General features: G+C 36.7%; 1 protein-coding gene across 2 annotated transcripts in view; it reads right to left on the bottom strand.

Annotated features, from left to right (window-relative positions):
- Nucleotides 1-21,521, bottom strand: part of LOC126761601 (neuropeptide SIFamide receptor) — a 123,514-nt gene that overhangs the window by 11,266 nt on the left and 90,727 nt on the right. For both annotated transcript variants that reach the window (XM_050477922.1, XM_050477921.1), the window contains exons 2-3: nt 10,397-11,889; nt 5,270-5,458 (exon numbers count right to left, since the gene is read on the bottom strand). In XM_050477922.1, the coding sequence (XP_050333879.1) occupies nt 5,270-5,458; nt 10,397-11,406 (1,199 nt within the window). In that variant the 5' untranslated portion in view covers nt 11,407-11,889. The remainder of the gene's footprint in view (nt 1-5,269; nt 5,459-10,396; nt 11,890-21,521) is intronic.

Genomic DNA, 21,521 nt, shown 5'->3' on the forward strand with positions numbered 1-21,521 from the left:
AAACAGATGCGGCGATGTCACTCAAACGATTCAAGTTATTGACGCGGTATATCCGTTTCGATGATGGCCGCACACGTTCATTCCGACTACAATCTGATAAGGCCGCCGCAATTCGCGATATATAGAATTTTTTTAATGAAAACCTCGCCAGAAACTATGAGCCGCATGAAAATCTAACGATTGATGAGCAATTGTTTCCGTATCGTGGGCAAGACAAAGTTTACGCAATTCTTACTATCAGTGAAAATCTGGTGGGCATGTGACTCACAAACAAAATACTCATTGCAAGGTATATTGTACACGGGGAAAAAGGATGGCGGAGAGCGTGAAGTAACCAAGGAGAAAATGTATTGCTCAAACTTAGATGACAACTTTTTCACAACACTGACAGGAGCCAAACGATTGGCTACCATTGGACTTGCTTTCGTTGGTACTATTCGCGCCAATAAGAAGTGTTTACCCGAAGAATAGAAAAAAAATCCATCTGTCCGTCTGTTGCTTTCTACTCTTTTCGGGTTTCACGATAATCTCGTTTCGATTTGTAGCTATGTTCCGAAAAAGAACAAGGCAGTCAATTTGATTTCAACCCTACACTACACAAAGGATTGTGAAGGTGAAGCCAAAAAAGCGGAAGCAATTTTATTTTATAATTCAACAAAGGCCGGCGTTGACTGCATGAATCAGATGGTTACCCATTTCACTACAAAACGGCCAACGAAACGGAGGACATTTTGCAACTTGTTGGATGTGATGGGATTGGCTGCTTTCGTAGTTTGCAAAGAAACCGACCATCTAGATAAAAAGGATGCACGACGCACTTTTCTTTACAATTTATCGAGAACATTGGCAACGCCTAATATCGAAAATCGTATGAACAATCCCAATGTCATCAAACATCTATATTGTCGTTTGGCTTTTGAATCCTTTTTCGGTCGTTCACTCAACATCTCATCACGATTAGTAGCTTCAACATCAAAAGGTGCTGACACACTCGAGGTTTCCTTATAGGTTCTACGAACTTTTTGGCAACCTAAATCTTTTGTTTCTTAATTTATTAATTTCAATATTAGCAGGTCATATTTGGCATCCCTTTTTATGTCAAAACATTTGTATATTGTGCAAACGACAGCAAATATGCCATTGTCAACCGTAACATTACCTACATACATATGTATGTACATATGTGTATTGCATATTCAGCACTTTATCAAATCTGGTCCGTAAGCATTCAGTTTGGTAGATGCACATAACTGTCACATCTTCACGTCGACGTTTCATAGTCATGCCTCATTAAATCCCTTACACACATAGTGGTGACATTTTATTCTCTCTGGCTATTAAGGTGTGACTAGCATGTATGGTATGCTTTCGAGAAGAACTGAACAGTGTTTGCAAGTCAACTTGCATAATTTGCCAGGAAAAGACTTTACTATTCAGCTGCCTGATTGCTTTGGAAGGAGATATCCAAATGCTACGCTCAGTCATCGCTCAGCTTATCGGCTTGAAAAGGCCAAGTTAAGATTTTACTACACAAATAACTGGCTTGTGGATTGCAAAGGTATCTTTCACAGAAAACTTAAATATGATTTAGAGAGAGAGTTAAGCTGAAGCCAACTTATCACTATTCGAACGTAAAGAATGTTCATATGTATTATGTATATAGTACAAGTATATAATTAGTCATGAAATGGATTAAAGATGAATGAAATTGAACTAGTCCGAAAAACATTACATTTTGTACTAATTACAAGACTATTTGTTAATAAGAATAACATAACGATAAGTTCACATCGCATTATCAGAGAACGTCTTTAGAATCAGGGAATCAGTAAACGTATCGGCCCAGGCCACAAGGGAGTTCAGGGAAATGAAACTACTGATGATACATACAACGAAGTTTGCGGAAGGGCAGACAAGTCCATCAGGGCGAAATGGAATGCCTTAAGTACATGCAGGATCACCAAGATCTCATTCCAATGCCACTTCGGAAAACTCGCTTGCTTCTTTCTTATACGACTTATACGGTCTCGAAGGAACTGAACCTCCATTTACCGTTATTAAAGACCAGTAGGTCTATGTATGGTGTGATAGTTGGCCAGTATAACCTAGCTTAACCTTTATTAAAAAGATTTTATCATGTCAGGACATTCACCTGACATTTTTATGTTACACTGTGAAAATAGGCGAAATCGGATTACAGCCTAGCCAACTTCCCATATAACAAAAAATTTTAAATTCCATCTGATTCTTTCCTTTCGAGTGCAAATCAAGAAGCAATTAATATAACGGAATAAAATTTGCAATATTGCCTTTAGAGTATGCTACCTTGTGGTAAAAATTGTCCAAATTGTTTAAGACCATAGGTAACGAATACGTGGACCCCGGTATCCATAGTTGACTTCTGACCGAAATATCGGTGAATGTATGGGATGTACAATAGAAATTTACAAAAAACCCTTTTCAGATAATAGTGACCCTGTGTATTAAAAATGAGTTGAATGAGGTCAAAACTTCGCTGAGTCCACATATACCTATTCTAAAGGTTTTCGCACGTGACTTTGTACCGCATATATCGACCAATATGTGAGTTATCTTAATAAAATTGAGAGAGCGTCTTTTTCTTATAACGGTACAGGTTTGTACTTAGAATGAATAAAATCGGGTGAAAACTCGCCACGGACCCCATACAACTAACAGGCATTATGTACCTAAAAGTATTTCCCTGGCTTTAATATTTTCAAGCTGCAAGAATATGAAAAGTTCGGTTATACCCGGTTGTACTTGTTATTCAATAAAGTTTCCGGCGAGACGATACTCTAACATAGTGGTCGTCCAACTTGTCGATTTTATAATAGGCCTCAGTAAAACTGATTAACTCGCCTTGCCATAAATTTTCTTTGACGTGCATTTAATTGAGGTTTGAGAGCAGAAAAAAGTCACCTCCTGGGAATACAGAGATCAATTTAAGCAATTTTTGCTCCCGCTTTCATTGATTTGTGATAGGTGGTACCAGGCTCGGGTGGTTTCTAGATGGCACAGAGTTTTCGCATACACATTCATGATTAATATGTGTAATGTGAGTGTTATTTAATACCTTCGAAGTATCACCGATAATCGATCAATCCTTTCCCTCCCCATTTACTTTCTTTTATGGTTTCTTCGAAACTCTATTCTTGGACGTTCAGTGGGAACAGCCTCTTCTTTCTGAATGTTTGTCACACGATATTGTTTTTACGAAATTCTGTTTCTTGAAGGTCTAACTAAAGGTATGTATACAGTGAATCAAAAAAATTTTGGCACACTTTGATTTTCTAAAGAAAGATAGTTCAAAAGCAACAAAAATTAATCTCATTCAATTATTTTTGTACATAGTGTAACTGGTAGAAACAAAATAAAATTCAATCGAAAATATACCGTCACATTCAACCCCCACTCCCCCCAAATCTAGAAAAAAATTCAGAAACAGCGAAAAACACATCAAAAAAGTATTGGCACACATCATGTTTTTTGCATATTCCTCTTTAAGTTGACTTCCTTTGATCCCGTTGTTGGTGACTTCTGTTAGATATTGCATATTAATGAATAATTAGAGCAATTGACTTTAAGTAATGTGTTGCTTGCCTTGACATATGTACTACAGATTGAGCAAAATAGGTCGCGGAAAAGAGATAACCGTTGAAGTGCGGAAACTCATTTTGAATCTGTACCTGGAAAAAAAATCATTGCGCGAAATAGGACAAATTGTCAATAAGTCATTTTCCAGTGTAAGGCATGTAATAAACCATTACATAAACAGCGGAAAAATAGAAAGCAATTACAGATCTGGGAGGCCAAAAACTTTTTCTGATCGGGAGGAACGATCCATTGTTGGCGCAGTGGCAAAAGACCCAAAAATTTCGGCTGTAAAATTTAGTGAAAAAATGCAGGAACAATTGGGGAAAACATTTTGCTCACAGACAGTCCGAAATACCCTGCATAAGGCCGGTTATCATGGTCGTGTACCTCAACGAAAGCCTCTCATTTCAAAAGCTAACAAAAAAAAGAGGTTGGATTTCGCTAAAGCTCACCTACACCAACCTGAAACTTTTTGGAAAAACGTGATTTTTAGCGATGAATCCAAATTCAATTTATTTGGATCAGATGGGTCTCAAAAAATATGGCGAAAGCCCAACATGGAGCTCCGAGAAAATAACATCTTAAAAACAATCAAGCATGGCGGCGGAAACGTAATGGTGTGGGGGTGTATAGCGGCAAGTAGAGTTGGGAATCTTGTTTTATAGACGAAAAAATGGATAAGCTTCTTTATTTAAGCCTTTTGAAGAACAATTTGCTTCCGAGCGTAACTAAATTGGGCTTAAATTGAGAGAAATGGCAGTTCCAGCAAGACAATGATCCCAAATACACTTCGCGTTTGGTTCAAGAGTGGTTAATTTATAACTGCAAGCAGCTGAAAACACCTCCACAATCCCCTGATCTCAATCCCATTGAGCATATTTGACATTTGCTTGAAAAAAATTCGCATTTTTAAGGTATTCTTTCGAAGTTATTTGGTGACTTCGAAAGTATACCTTAAAAATGCTCTGAAGGAAAAATGGAAAACTATCACCAGTCGGGAGACTTCCCATTTGGTCGCAAGTATGCAAAGGCGTTTGCAAGCGATTATTAAAGCCAAGGGAGGTGCAACAAAATATTAAACATTTGTGTTACCCGACTAACAAAAAACGTCAGAAACACTAAATTTTGTCAATTTGGCCTGGAACCAAAAAACCATATCTCAGGAACTACTTTTTCATCTTTTGTGTTGCCATTTTTATATTTTGCGCCAATACTTTTTAGATATGATATGACTCTTTTCCAATATTTTCTTAATAATTTCCTGCTTGTATGAACTCTTTATTTTTAATTTTTGTATATGTATGTATTAACATTATTTAAACAAATATGTCTGTGTTTTGTTTGGCATGTTCAGTTAATTAAAAGTTATATTGAAGCAAAGTGGAAAAGCTGAGGTGTGCCAAAACTTTTTTGATTAACTGTATGTCTTAACTCATAAACGTTGCTATATCTCAATAGGGAAGTTTCTACTAAGTTTACTATTATTATTATTTTCCCTACTTAATTGTTTTTTCTTAGGATATAATATTATTTGTGGGAAATAACGCACTCGGTTTGAATAGATTAGTTGCAAACACGGTGGTACGCTGCAGGGTACTTTACGTATGTAAGTACATATGTACATATGTATATACATGTGTGCACCTAGACTTACCGTACGAACATAAATATGACCAGTGAATTGCCAAGACAACCGATGCTTGATATGATGATATAAATTATGGCCATAATATAGTAGGTGCGTGTGCTTGGCGGTTCGAATTGCAACCAAAATGGGTTTATTCTCTCTATATATGAAACATCATAGTCGCCATGGTAACGTCTTAGCGCAGGATAAGCAGAGCTGCAATTGTAAAGAAAGTAATCAAATTAAAGCTGTTGTTGTAAGTAAGATTTCGGTATGAATTCATATGTTTCGACTGAAAGATTCGTACTAGGGTGGTAACGCGTGGCACGAAAGTTGTTTTCTATGTCCGGGCTTTTTTAAAAGCACGAGTCACTGCTGCTGCCAAAAGGTCACAAATTAAAAAAATAGAGACTTTTACATATCTGTTAGTATGTATAAATAACGCAAAACTAACATTCTTTAGTTTCGGCTATGTGGCTGGTTCGCCGAAGGCAAGACTTCTGAGATGTTTCACATCAGTCTTGCAAAGGCTGGACAAGTGAAGAAAATTTACTACTGATGACGATTACATTTTTTTAATATTGGTCGCATGTGGAGATCAATTCAAAATAACTAGTGGTGACAGGTCTCATTTCGAACAATTTTGCCGCAGAACGTGATTTCGATAAATTTGAAGATCGATTAAAAAATGAGTGAAAGGTTAAATCAAAACTCAATATTTTGTAGACCAATTTTTTATGTTTTTGTGTGACAGAAATATAGCTCAATTAATCCCGTAGAATGTTAGCATAAATAATTTTCGAATTGAAAAATCCCACTAGTGTAGACTTTAATTTTATGCTCTAGAAGAATATGTAATGTCAAAAATCTTATTTTAAACGATTCATATCAAAAGATATGATATTCTTAATGAAATCAGTTTTTTACGCATTATTTATATGGGCAACTTTGAATGCTCAAAGACGCCTTTCACAACTAAGCAAAATTTTTCTCTTCAATTTGTAAACCTATATTTGGTATACTAGCGTATTTTTCCATTTCTTTCGCTGAGCTGAATTTCTGCAGAAAATTTAAAATGCTACATAAAAGAACTCGCAATTCTGGAGAAACAAATACACTGTGTTTTAGTGAACAATGTCACGTTTATTATACCCTGAACAGGGTATATTAAGTTTGTCACGAAGTTTGTAACACCTAGAAGGAAGCATCGGAGACCCTATAAAGTATATATATATAAATGATCAGTATGTTGAGCTGAGTCAATTTGGCCATGTCTGTCCGTCCGTCCGTCTGTATATATACGAACTAGTCCCTCAGTTTTTAAGATATCTGAATGATCGCAATCAAAAGCTTGCATGGGAAACCTCCTTATTTGACGATATATCTTCACGATATTTGGTAAAGATTTTTTTCTAAGACAACAATGTAATATCCGAAGAAATTGTTCAGATCGGCTCCTTATAGCATATAGCTGTCATACAAACCGAACGATCGGAATCAAGGGCTTGTATGGAAAACTTTCGCATTTGACGTGAAATCTTCACGAAATTTGACATGGATTACTGCTTAAGATAATAATATAATCTCCGAAAAAATTGTTCAGATCTGATTACTATAGCATATAGCTTCCATACAATCTGAACACATACATAGTTACTAAAAGAAATGGTGCTGTGAAGGGAATATTAGCTTCGGTGCAGCCAAAGTTTACGTTTTTTCTTGTTTTACACACACTTCGGCGAATGGCTAGTGCTTAAAGATTAAAAAGTATCTATGTACAGGGTGAGTCATCATTAGTGTATATTTTTAATGGACGAATAGGTTGGTTAGAAATTTTTTGGAAGGAGGTATACATATTTATTATTATTGTTACGAGTTTTCGGTAGAAAGGTTCTGCGATAGATTTCGATGGATCGATGAGCTGTATGACATTGACATAGATCAGCGAATTAAAATACAGCGGCTACGCTGACTAGGTCATGTTGTAAGGATGGACGAAAACAGTCCAGCTCAGAAAGTATTCGACGTAGTAACCGCCGGAGGAAGCAGAAAATGAGTAAGAACTCCACTCCGTTGGAAAGACCAGGTGGAGAAGAGCTTGGCTTCGCTTGGAATCTCCAATTGTTGCCAAGCAGCGAAAAGAAGAAACGACTGGCGCGCTGTTGTTAACTCGGCTATAATTGCGTAAGCGGTTTCTACGCCAGTAAAAAAGAAGAAAAAGAAGAAGAAGAAATTGTAATGAAATAAAAATATTTCAAATATGATTGCAGGGATTTTTAAAAGTTCTTCGGCCGTTATAAGAGTCGCTGCATCCTGTATTATGTATATCCCGCAGAAACCACAAAGATATTCTGCACGTTAATCTGCATGACACCCATTTATATTTTTCTGTGGAAGCTTATCCGCATTCTTTTGATGTTTTATGGTATATGACAATATACTCAATTGAAGTCCTCCTACACTATATGATAACCTACTATATATACCTGTATGTGCACAGCGAAGCAGCAGTCGAATATACAGTACACTATATATGTACATATTTATGACGGATTAACTCGTACCGACAGCCTGTTTTGACGACGACATTTGCGATTGTCATAACTACGCATCAATACAGTTAGATGTTATTATATGCCTTGTGATTATATGAATAGTTGAGATGTTAACGAATATGTTGAAATATTAAGAGCCGAATAACAGTTAGTGAATTATGATTTTTAGATTGCAGTGGTGTTATGGTCTCTGGCTTTAAATTAGTCATATGTTGTAGATAATAGAAAAGAGAAGTTGAAGTCGATTTTACTAGTGTGAAATTCCGGTACAGGGTGCTCTCAGATTGTACTCGCTAAAATTCTGATCATTTTCATATATATATATATGCGCCATTATATATATGTATGTATATATAACTCTATTATTTTTGGGTAGTTCAAGCAAAGTTCTTTGAGCGCCACTTACTTGGGAGTGGCCAGCAACGATTCTTTTATATACATATGTTTGAAGCAGCTCATGACTTCCGGTCTGAGACCAAGTATCCTTTGGGTAGCCAAAAGAATATCCATTTGAAGGCGAGCAAAAGTGAGAAGTCGAAACATCCCTCCCCAGGTTTATGCACTGGGTTCCGGCGAAACTTCAAAACAGCCTCGGATGAGAGACCATCCATTAATTGAAAAGGTGCCGCTGACCAGCTGGATGACGTCCTCGTAAGAGTAAAGGCTAAGATCACCGCTGTCCAAGAAGTACAATGGACAGGACAAGGAGTAAAACGAGTAGGTCTTTGTGGCATTCACTATAATGGCTATACAAGCAGCGAAAATTCGGTGTGGGATTCGTGGTGGGAGAGAGACTGCGTCGCCGAGTATTGGCATTCAACTCGTGGAAGAACGGCTTGCCACAATCCGCAACATAGCGAAGTTCTTCAACATATCGCTAATTTTTGCCCAAGCCACGAAGGACCAAAGGGAAGATCGATGTGACCAAAGACGTCTTCTGTGAGCGCTTGGAGCGCACCTATTAAGCTGCCCGCAACTTTAACAACAGGTGTTTTTGGCATAACGGTCGGTAACTTCAGCTTCCACGATGAAAAATATCCAAATGAGTTGAGGCTGTTCGATTTCACTAGGGACCAAAATATGGTCATCTGCAGTACTCGATTCCAGTATAGAAAAATTTATCATACTTGGCTTTCTCCGGATCGAAGATCCACCAACCAGATCGATCATGTTGTGATAAACGGAAGACATGTCTCCAGTGTTTTAGACGTGTGTACGCTCCGAGGTGCTAGACTTGACTCGGACCACAATCTTGTTGCAGCCAAGATACACAACAGCCTCTGTGCAGCAAAAAACGCACGTCAACAAACACAAGGAAGGTTCGACGTCGAGAAGCTGCAATCACAACAGACAGCCGAACGATTTTCTGCTCGACTTGCACCCCTGCTCTCTGAGATCAGCAAATCGGTAGCAGCAGCTGGTGGCATAAAGAGTATTGTGACGCATTGAAGAGAAAACAGACTTCCTACTTAGTAACGTTACAATCGACTACAACACTTGCGGGATGGAATAGTTACTGAGAGTTGAAGAGAGAAGTGAGACGCATTTGCATACAGAAAGAGAGAAAGGCCTAAATGCGTGAGTACGAAGAGCTTGACAAGCTAACCGGCGGGGTAATGGTTTCAAAACCGGAGCATACTCTTTTAGGACCCAAAATGGTGATCTAGTGGCTGACGTTCAGATCATAATGAAGTTATGGAGGGAGCACTTCTCCAGCCTGCTGAATGGAAGTGAAAACTTAACACCAATAAATGGTGAACCGGATTCCCCAATTGATGACGATGGAATAAATGTTCCATTACATGTCCATGAAGAAGTTCGAATAGAAATTACCCGTCTGAATAACAACAAAGCGGCGGGGGGCGAAGAACTGACAAGGTGCCTGCATCAGCTACTTTGGAAAATATGGTCGGATGAAAGCATGCTCGACGGTGATGAGTAGACGTTAGAGTTTTCGAGAGACAGGTTCTGCGGAAGGTTTATAGTCCTTTGCGTATTGGCAACGGCGAGTCGATGGAAGGATGAGCTGTACGAGTTATAAGACAACATTAACAAAATGGACAAAACACTCCAGCTCTGAAAGTATTCGACGCAGTAGCCGCCAGGAGAAGCAGAGTAGGAGGAAGATCTCCCCTCTGTTGGGAAGACCAGTTGGAGAAGAACCTGGCTACACTTGGACATCTCTGACACAGAATTTCGCCTCGTCATCCTGATCATGTAGCAACATGTTGCAAGATTATAAAAAGTTTCGAAAGTATTTATAATTATTATAATTTTGAACAGTTCTAGACATTTTTCAATCCAAAATCAGTTTTTCAAAAACTGGGGCACTAGTTCGCGTCTAACAGTCAGACAGTCTAAAAATTTGTGCAGTAACTTGTCAAAACACCCTGTTTCATCCCATTGGAATACATTAGCTAAGTCGGTTTTGTGCGTCCCCAACTTTCGCTGCCTGTCAACACTCTTCAACTGTGAAAAACTCATGAGACTATCTTCCAATTTGTCTAAGTTCTTGCCATGCTTGCACAGTTGCTCATGTGTGCAAATACATACATATCTAGGTATATTTATGTACATTCGCATGTGTCTTACCACTTACCTTAGCGATCCATTTGCCAAATCCACTTCAATTAAGTCGACTTTGTCTGTCACTGATTGATTCAACGTCGGCCAACTAACGCCATCGACTGACCAGTTATTGTTTGTGCTGTTGTTGTCGAAGCCGTCGACACTGCCGGCGGGCGGCAACAGATTGCTGGGTATATTCGCCAGCGCCATGGAGGCGGAGGTTGAGGCTATTGTTGTTGCAACGGACATAATGGCACGTCCAGTTTGACTGCCAAAATTACCGTTATTATTATTGGTGGTGCTGTTATTGTTGTTGTAGCTGTTGGTACTCCCAATCATTGGTGTCGTGTTGGAAATGCTCGAAGCGTTGTTGCTGTCACTGTTGTTGTTGTTGCTTAAACTGTTGCTCGCTCGCTTGTTAATGCCGTTGCGGCGGCGATTGCTATTCCGGACACGCCACGTGATAACCATTTCAGCAATGTTGCATACAGTCGCAGTCTGTGCCCCGAGCAACACGTTCAAGGCAATTATGTTGGTGCTTATTTTGCTTATGAGAATGTCAAAGTTGTTGTGGCAGCAGCTGCTGTTGGCGTTGACGGCAGCACTTGTATGCTGTTGCACTCGTTTATGTTGTCGCTGATGTTGTTGCTTTTGTTGTTGTTGTTGTCGATGTTGTTGCTTTTGTTGTTGTTGCTGCTGTGCGCTATTAATTATCAACACTTTGTTTTCGTTGATTTTCCTTTGCACCTTGCTCCGCCTTTGACGCTGACGCTGGCGCTCTCTTTGTTGTTTATGCTCCGAACTATAAACAACAACAACAATTGCTGCTTTATTTGCGGTATATATTTGTACTATAAACTTTGCTGCTTGCGTTGTTAAGCAATTGCTGCTGCTGTCCTTATTATTATTATCGTTGTTGTAGTGGTTGTTGTTGTTTTGGTAGCTGCCTTCGCCGCTGCTAAAAATGCAATCACCAACTGCTGCTGCTGCTGCTTCTGCTATTCTGCTGTTGTTATTGTTGTTGTTGTTGCTGCTGCCCATTTCAACACCACTTTTCAATTTGTTGCTTTAATCACTCGTCGTTAAACGCTACAGTTGCAGTCTTTGTTGTTGTTTTTTTTTCTAGCAAATGCTGCTCGGTTATTGTATAACTTTTCGAGGTTTTCCTCGCTTTTATTTTTGAAATTTCGGCTGCCTCACTGTGGCTGCTTACGTCGGCTGTTGCCAGCTGCGCTTGAAGCTGGCGTTTTTTCCGACCGATAACCGTCTAACAGTAACAACATGTCCCTTCATACACGTACACTTCAGTGCACGCATTAAAATTTCTCCGGCGTTCGACTGAAATATTGCCTTCGCTATTTGTCGGCCTAATCGGATTGGTAAGGGTGTGGGTTGGCCAACCACACACACACTATGCATATATACACTTGTTTTTGTTTCTTTGTAATATTATTCTTCTGAAATTTTTAACTTTCTTCAAGTTTGTTGTTTATATTGCTAGCGGTTATTAAGATTCCTTGGCAGCTGCAATTTGGCAAAAGCGAAAAAAATAAATAAATATAAATTTATACTGAATTTTGAACTAATTATGTTATGTAACGGTATCAATTAGCAATGCGTTTTGGTGATTTTACATATTATAGGTCTTAATTAGTTTAATTGGCAAAATGTCGTTGCAATTATATTGATGGAAGTGAATGGACAAATATAAATATATTTATAAAGAAATTAAGAATATGAGAAAAGGTAGGTACTTTAAGTTGGAAAAAAAGAAAAACAAAAAAATTTCTTAAGTTGGCAAAAAGTTGAATGTTCGTGCAGAAAACAGTATTGCATACACTCGCTTCTTGAAGCTCATTCGCAGGGTTCCTTTTAGATATCGAGATTTGGCAACCCCAGTGCGGTAATCTGGCGACTCACAACTTTATCGCAAAGTGTGAACATTTTGTTTATTCAGAACATATTGACTTACAAGCGCTATCTGTGTTGTTTGCAGTAACTTAAAATATTCAACTCGGTCAAGGAATGGAATTAAATCGCGAACATTTTCGAGCGATTATTTTTTACAACTTTTGACGTGGGTCAACTCCGCCATAGCGTATTGATGAACATAATTAAATTTTGTGGCGATGAAGCTCCATCATGGACCATCGATGGTGTGGTGAATTCAACTCTTCGGACGAATTTTCAATATTGATTGCAAAGAAAACAATTTGTCAATCGAACTTGGGTGGAAATTGCGCTCAAAGTGACGAGGAAAAAGCTAATCATTTTGCAAATCACCTAGAAAAGGTATTCCAACCTAATTGCCTAAAGAGCAACTTTAAGCTGTCAATATAACTTTTTAAGACTTCATCTACTGAAATTACTAGAATCATTAAAGAACTTATCCAAAAAAGTCACCAGGACATGACAATATTACACGATAGAGTAAGTAGAGATACTAGAATTACTAGCGACATATACATATGTATATGTAAGTTAGTAAAGCATTTAAGCACAGAGAGTTATATTTCTAGATGTGGCTCAGGCGTTTGATAAGGTGTGGCATGAAGCCCTTTTTTTATAAGATTAATAACATTCTACCTTAAGAATTGTATAAAACATTGGAGTCTCATTTAAATAATATACCATTTATGGTTAAAGTAGAATATTAAAGTCTGATGAACGACAGATAATAGCCTTGACAGACGGCAGCGTTAATCCGGATTAACTGCGCACTTAATCAGATCCAAATTTGTAGGTCGGCAGCTATGCGAGTTTGAAACTCTCATAAACAGCTCATTGTCCTTTTTATCATATTTTCAATGAAAATTGTTAGAAGATAAACATTACGGTTGTTAGCCGACCAATTTTTACCAAACCATTTTTTATTACAAAAACATATAAACATATTATTTTTCAAACTGCATCATAGCATAGAAGTTTTATTGATATTATATTGAGAATTTGATAAACAGCTGTCAGGGTTGCTTGTATTTCATTCACAATAGATGAAAATTGGCCATTTTTAACAATGTTGCCAACGAAAACCTCACAAACTCCCTAAAATTTTGAGAGTTATTCTTGGATTCAGCAACGGAGTTAGCTGTGGTAACTCCTGAATTAATCCCAAAAAATGCAATTAATCTGGTTTAACGCTGCCGTCTGTCAATGCTATAAGGGCTGGTGTACCACAGGGCAGTGATTTAGGCCCAACTCTATACATCATAAATATATCGGGTGATTTTTTTGAGGTTAGGATTTTCATGCATTAGTATTTGACAGATCACGTGGGATTTCAGACATGGTGTCAAAGAGAAAGATGCTCAGTATGCTTTGACATTTCATCATGAATAGACTTACTAACGAGCAACGCTTGCAAATCATTGAATTTTATTACCAAAATCAGTGTTCGGTTCGAAATGTGTTTCGCGCTTTACGTCCGATTTATGGTCTACATAATCGACCAAGTGAGCAAACAATTAATGCGATTGTGACCAAGTTTCGCACTCAGTTTACTTTATTGGACATTAAACCAACGTTCAAGAACTGCCCATGCATCCCGAAAAATGCACTGTTTGGTGTGGTTTGTACGCTGGTGGAATCATTGGACCGTATTTTTTCAAAGATGCTGTTGGACGCAACGTTACGGTGAATGGCGATCGCTATCGTTCGATGCTAACAAACTTTTTGTTGCCAAAAATGGAAGAACTGAACTTTTGACATGTGGTTTCAACAAGATGGCGCTACATGCCACACAGCTCGCGATTCTATGGCCATTTTGAGGGAAAACTTCGGAGAACAATTCATCTCAAGAAATGGACCCGTAAGTTGGCCACCAAGATCAAGCGATTTAACGCCTTTAGACTATTTTTTGTGGGGCTACGTCAAGTAAAAGTCTACAGAAATAAGCCAGCAACTATTCCAGCTTTGGAAGACAACATTCGAAGAAATTCGGGCTATTCCGGCGAAATGCTCGAAAAAGTTGCCCAAAATTGGACTTTCCGAATGGACCACCTAAGACGCAGCCGCGGTCAACATTTAAATGAAATTATCTTCAAAAAGTAAATGTCATGAACCAATCTAACGTTTCAAATAAAGAACCGATGAGATTTTGCAAATTTTATGCGTTTTTTTTAAAAAAAGTTATCAAGCTCTTAAAAAATCACCCGATACATATACCAAACGCTAATTATGTATTTGCGGATGACACAGCTTTAGTCAGCTATAACAAATGCCACATTATAGCATCAAGATTATTAGCGGAGTACTTAAGTTCTGTCAAAGAATTTCTAGCCAACTGGCGTATAAATATGAACAACCAAAAGTGAAGCATGCTACATTTTCACAAAGACCAAAAACTTGCCTGGCAGTTAAAATAAACAATATTTTAGTAATCCAAGCGAATGAAGGAACTTATCTTGGCATTCACCTAGATAGAAGGTACACAATGTTTCCCTTATCTAGTAAAATAACTTGCATGAAGATAAGAGCTGCAAATTTAAATTGGCTAAAAAATAAAAACTCTAAGTTAGACAACAGAGTGCTTTTATACAATGGCATTCAACTGTGGGATAGGACTTGTGCAACTAATATTTATATAATACAAAGCTTCCAATCCAAAATGCAATATTCATAAAGATCTTGGTATTCCTTTGGTAAAGGAAGAATTAGAGGACAGCAGAGTAAAATATGCATCTAAACTCCGGGATCACCCAAATCCTTTGGCTAATGCTATGGTACATTCCAGCGATCAAACACGCCTTAAAAGAAGAGATATGCCTGCGTACTAAAGAGCAACGTATCACCAAAACAGCTCAGTTCCTTGCTTGAGTTTGTCTAGTTTTTTAGTGGACTTAAGATTTTAAAACTTGTTGTTAAGCTTTGAAAGAAGAATATCCAATAAATAAAAAATATTGAAACAAGTAAGGATGACCGAACATTTCATACTCTGCATGATAAAGTGATAATCGAGACATTCATTATACTCTCATTTACATATTTTTCAAATACCGTATTTGTGTAAAGTTTTATTCCGCTATCATCATTGGTTCCTAATGTACTATATTATACAGAGAAGGCATCAGATGGAATTCAAAATAGCGTTATATTGGAAGAAGGAGTGGTTCTGAACCGATTTCATTCATATTTCGTACATGTCATCAGAGTATTAAGAAAATATTATATACCGCATTTCGTTGAAATCGGTGTAGTAGTTCCTGAGATATGGTTTTTAGTCCATAAGTGGGCGACGCCACGCCCATTTTCAATTTTTAGAAAAAGCCTGGGTGCAGCTTTCTTTTGCCATTTCTTTTGTAAAATTTAGTGTTTCTGACGTGTTTTGTTAGTCGGTTAATGCACTTTTAGTGATTTTCAACATAACCTTTGGATGGGAGGTGGACGTGGTTATTATCCGATTTCTTCCATTTTTAAACTGTATATGAAAATGCCTGAAGGAAACGACTCTGTAGAGTTTGGTTGACATAGCTATAGTAAATTCCGAGATATGTATAAAAAACTTAGTAGGGGGCGAGGCCACGCCCACTTTTCCAAAAAAAATTACGTCGAAATATGCCCCTCACTAATGCGAAAAATTTCACTTTAATATCTTTATTTATGGCTTAGTTATGACACTTTATAGGTTTTCGGTTTTCGCCATTTTGTGGGCGTGGCAGTAGGCCGATTTTGCCCATCTTCGAACTTAACCTTCTTATAAAGCCAAGGAATACGTGTACCAAGTTTCATCACGATATCTCAATTTATACTTAAGTTACAGCTTGCACGGACGGACGGACAGACAGACATCCGGATTTCAACTATACTCGTCACCCTGATCACTTTGGTATACATAACCCTATATCTGACTCTTTTAGTTTTAGGACTTACAAACAACCGTTATGTGAACAAAACTATAATACTCTCTTTGGCAACTTTGTTGCGAGAGTATAAAAATAAATATTTTTCTAAGTTAGTAGGACTGTCTATGCCAAATATGAGCGCGATCGGTCAACCAGTTTGTTTACCTCAGTAGTGCGTTCCGATTTTTATAATGGATAAAAATATCGAACAAAGAATTTGTCTCAAATTTTGTATTTCTAACCAAATTTCGTATGTGAAATCGTTGCGTTTGTTGAAAAAGGCTTGCGGTGATTCAGTTTTATCAAAACACAAGCCTAGTGGTACAAAGCCTTCACAGACGGTCGAAGGATCGTTGAAGACATGCCTCGTTTTGGACCGTCCTTCCACCTCTTCAACTGATGAAAATATTATAAACGTGAAGGATATGGTACTTGAATATAATCAGGCAAGTGTTAGAGAGATGGCAAGAGAGCTCGACATCTCTCGCGAGCCGTTCGAATGGTTTTGGTGGATATCTTAGGTATGAAACGCGTTCTTGCTCGACTCATCCCGATAAGGCTGACTTTTTTTAAGAGTACCGTAAATAGTTATAGGTATTATTATAACTGCCGATGAGACATCGGCTTATGAGTGACATGCAAACAAGTCCACAATAATCAGAATGCAGTGAAAAAGAACAATCAGAAACCAAAAAAAACACGCCAAAACTACTCAAAAACCAACTTGATGTTTATTGCTTTTTTTCGATATTCGTGGTTTGCTGCATCTTGAATTTGTTCCGGAGGGACAGATGGTCAATAAGGAGTTCTACTTCATTGTGCTGATGCGTTTGCGTGAGAACATCCGTCGAAAATTAATAACAATTATTGGATTTTATACGATGATAATGCATCATCGCATCGAGCCACTATTGTGATCGAATTTAAAGCCAAGAGGACAACAGGACTTGAAAAAACGTTAAGTGTGTCACATCTGGTGAGGAATACTTTGTAGGCGACAGAATAAATATTGATGAATAATGAATTGTCACAGTATATGTTATATAATACTTTGTAAAGTCACATTCCCGTCATTCCTTCGTGGATTTCAAACATCGAAATGGAATTTATAATTCCCTTGGTACCTAAGAAAAATTCTTTGAACAATTATAAAGGCTTGCTAAAACATATTTGATAGGAAACTAAAGGGACAAAGGCAAATTCATTGAAACAAATGGTGGACATTTTAATGCAAGTTCTTGCATTATGATAAAAGATTATTTACTTCTAGTTAATTGTATAGAAATATTTCTTTATATTTCCATATTAAGAGAGTATAACACAACACAAAAGCCTATATATTTAAGTCATACACATGGAAATTAGTATGTGTATCCATATGTGTTCGGCATTCTTGCAAAAGTGTTTGACTCATACTTCGTGGAAGTATTATCCGGATTCTCTGAATTTTAATTATATATCTCACACATTTTCTGTCAAAAGTCAACTATAGGTACAGGGGACCGCATAGTTGGTACGCATGGACAGTCACTCGAATTTAAAAGTGTCTGGTCATCCCAATCATTTACATATATATGTTGTATAGAGACAAAATCTCACCAGTGTACCTGCTTGATTAGATGATCGAGACACCCAGTGCGAATTATGTTAAGTAAGCTTATATATTGAAGACAATATATGGATTCTAAAGCACAAAATGTGATTTATAATCAGAAAGAAATGCCGACCTCTGATATATTATCTCGAATAGTTTTAGCAGATACAAACAACCGTTATACCATGTTCAGACCGAAAATTTGAAGGGATTAGATTACATTTAAGCACTTCACTAATCAGCCCGTTCTCACTGCCGTTGGAAAGATAAAAAAACAGCTAATTTGCCATTCAAGAATTCACAGCGCTTAATATTTATGAAAAGAAAACATTGTCATATAGTATTTTGTAATAAAAGCCGTATTTTAAGGTCAGGTTCCTCTAAAAAGCGTAGGTAATTTTTTTCAATACATTTTATTTTTATTACAAAACTGTTGAGTAATCAATTTTTTTACATATGAAAGTACATATATTAAATTACTTGAAAAATTTTTTTTTTTTTTTTTTTTTCAAAATGGCGGTCCTGAAAATGGCTGCTGAAACTCATCCGATTCGTAGATGGATGACATCATTTCTTGGAAAAGAATTATCTGAAAGCAAAAAACAAAACGGTTTCATGTTCTGTATCGAATTAGCTATGGCCTCAAGCAGAATGAAACATTTTCAATGAAAAAAAAAAAACAAAATGGCGGACTTTTGAATTTTTTAACCCTTTTTTCACTTTTAATTGTTTATAACTTTTTTAAATAATAATGAATATTTCTGGTTCTGCTTGGGGACATAACCAGACATCTAAAGAGTAAAATGCCGTTTAATTCATATCTATAAGTGCAATGGTTTTGAAATGAGAGTGTCATCCATGCGAAAAAACGTGGTTCGGAGAAAAATCAGTTTAAACCAAAGGCATGCAGTAGCTGCCGCTACCGAAGACGTTCGAGCGGCCGGATTTCCCGCGGCGCTCCTCACTCTTTTATACCTGCTTCTCGGTCTTGCTGACTTTCGGGACTAATTCTATACTATTTCTACGAGTAAACAGTAGCAATTTATGAAAAAAAAATTTCGATTTTTTCAAAATTGCTTGGAGGAACCTGGCCTTAAATATTTTCCATATAATGCAAATCGATTTTCAGGTGAAATTAGATTCATTGCTTTAAAAAAAATTGTTTATTTACATTTTTCTGTTTGTTGTGTCTAAAACAGCTGTGATAATGTAATAGATTTCCAATGCTGACAAGTAGATGGCGCAAAATCAGAGTGGCACCGAGATATTTAGAGTGGATCAGTTTCAAATGTACTCTGTAGCAATATGTTTCATGAATATAATAATTAGTTTAGTGAGTGTCCGTTATTTTGTTGTTTGTTTTTTTTTTTTTTTGCAAATACTTTTTGAATTTTCAGTTTTTACTCTAGAAATAATAAGTCAACAAGCTCTTAATTACCAGTTTAAATCGTGTCTAAATGCTATTTTACTTCTCATATACATAGTACATATACATATGTATGATGCATATTCATATCATTGATACATTTTGATATCCTGCATTAAGCAGGAAAATCTTCTACTTCGAAAAACAAATATCCTAACGCAAATTTCTCTGTTCTGCATAAAACGTCTCAATGATAAAAAAAAACGTTCCTTCGAAAGTTATACAAAAGTATTCATATGAGTGATTTCTACATTCTGTGTTACGCATACGACATGGTGTACCACATAAATATAGTACATTTGATGAATATTTTTTACAGCGGATGTGAGAGAAGCAAAGTGATTTAAGCACGGTTTAAATTGAAAATAAAGTGATTGTTTACGTTGTACATTATTTTAAGAGCAAAATTGATATCTCAGGTGCCTGTGTAAAAAAACAAATGAACTTAGTAGAGAGCATAGAGCATTTTAGAGGGCGAGGCCAACCCACGTTTCAAAAAACGTCCAAAATATATATAAATCGAAAAGTTATTTATAAGTATATGCTCAAAGCATATTAGGTTTAATGGATAAAAACATATTTATGATTAAGCCATTAAAAATAAGAGTGGGTAATTTGCAGAGCGAACAAGTCGCCTGAAGTAGAAATAATCTCTTGAGAATATATTTAGAAAATTTTGAGGAAACATATTGGGAAGATTTTACAGGCCACAAGAGTAAAGCAGGTACTCCAAAATAAATATCCAATTTCAACTGGAATAAATTTTTGCTTATGAAGATCAAATATGGATCAATAAGTGTAAAAGCTATGTGGTTTTCCGAATTAATCATTTCACTTAATGTGATACCGTTAACCAGTAAAGTTATGCCCTTCACTTATTCTAAATACTCATATTAAATGCTAGTGCAGTATATTCGGAGCGTTAGACGAATTTCCATTTGTTTTAATCATTAAATGTTGTTGTTTTTTTTTCAAAAAGTCACTGACTTACCCAGTACCCCATATGGCTCACAATATCCATATTAAATCTAACAGTAGCATTTTGAAAAATTGCATTGTCTCTTTATCCAATAGTAGTTAGTAAAATCAGCGTCGCTGCACACACGCGTGCACGTAAATTGTAAAAAAAAGTATTAAGCAAAATAATTGGAATGGCAAGCGCCCTTGGGTGTGCAATGGCAAATTTCCGACTGCATTGTCAGCAAAAAAAGAATTTCAGAAAATGCATCTGCCATATGGGAACGTTCTGTTACATTTGTATATGTGCACTTACGTACTTATGTACGTATATCGAATGATAAAAATATTTGTATGGATTTATTCATACATATGTTGAGCGGTTGATTTTTAAAAAATATTCCACTATGTTTTTATGGTTGACTATTATTACAGATTCGTCGAAAAAATGCTAGGATATCCGTCCTAAACGATGTGCTATTAAAACATTCAATATGCAGAGAGTGCAGTTACATGAATGACATATAGTACATATGTATGTATGTATAGTATGCAGTAGTCGGGAGTTCGTATTTGTATAGGTACGATTGACTTGCAACTAAGTGAAAAAGTCGCATTTATTTATATCAGTACCCAAAAAGCCTGATTACTTGATGAATATGGAATAGTTTTGAATATGGAATAGTTGATTTAAAATAATGAATATTCTTTATCAATAAAAAGAAAAGCAGCATTAATGAAGAGATCGAGAGTTTCTCGAAGTTTGAATAAAGCAATATTCCTGAAATTTACATCAACGTTTCACTGCCTTTAGGTATTGATATTCAGAGAACACTCATCATAGAGTGGAAAAGCTAGAAAATAAATTTCAATGCTGGCTGGAATAATCCTTCTCTTATAATGGTTTGTTTGCATGCCAAAAATGAATTGAATCGGACCAATATTTGCCTTTGTCGCCACATCTATGTATGCATATAAGTATTTATATAAAAATGAAAGTCGTATTCCGTTGTCACGGCATCACGCGTGAATGGCTGGACCGATTTCACTAATTCTTTTTTTGTTATTATTAGGAGAAGGTTCTTATGTAAAAAGAAATTACGAAAGTTGCCGGAAAACGCCTAAAAACAGTCCTTTTTCCCATACAAACGTTTCATTTTGTATATATTGTTAGTAACGCTAAGGCTCGAGAACGGCGAAACCAATCTTCATGAAATTTTCAGAAGTTGTTCGCTGTGGATCTGGAAAGGTTCAGAAATAAAAAAAAACTTTTCATAAGAAAAAGTCGAAAAATTGGAAATTTCCAAAAATTGACTTTTTTCATACAATTCTTTTTTCT

The sequence above is a fragment of the Bactrocera neohumeralis genome, chromosome 6 (genome assembly GCF_024586455.1).
Source record: "Bactrocera neohumeralis isolate Rockhampton chromosome 6, APGP_CSIRO_Bneo_wtdbg2-racon-allhic-juicebox.fasta_v2, whole genome shotgun sequence".
Lineage (NCBI taxonomy): Eukaryota > Metazoa > Arthropoda > Insecta > Diptera > Tephritidae > Bactrocera > Bactrocera neohumeralis.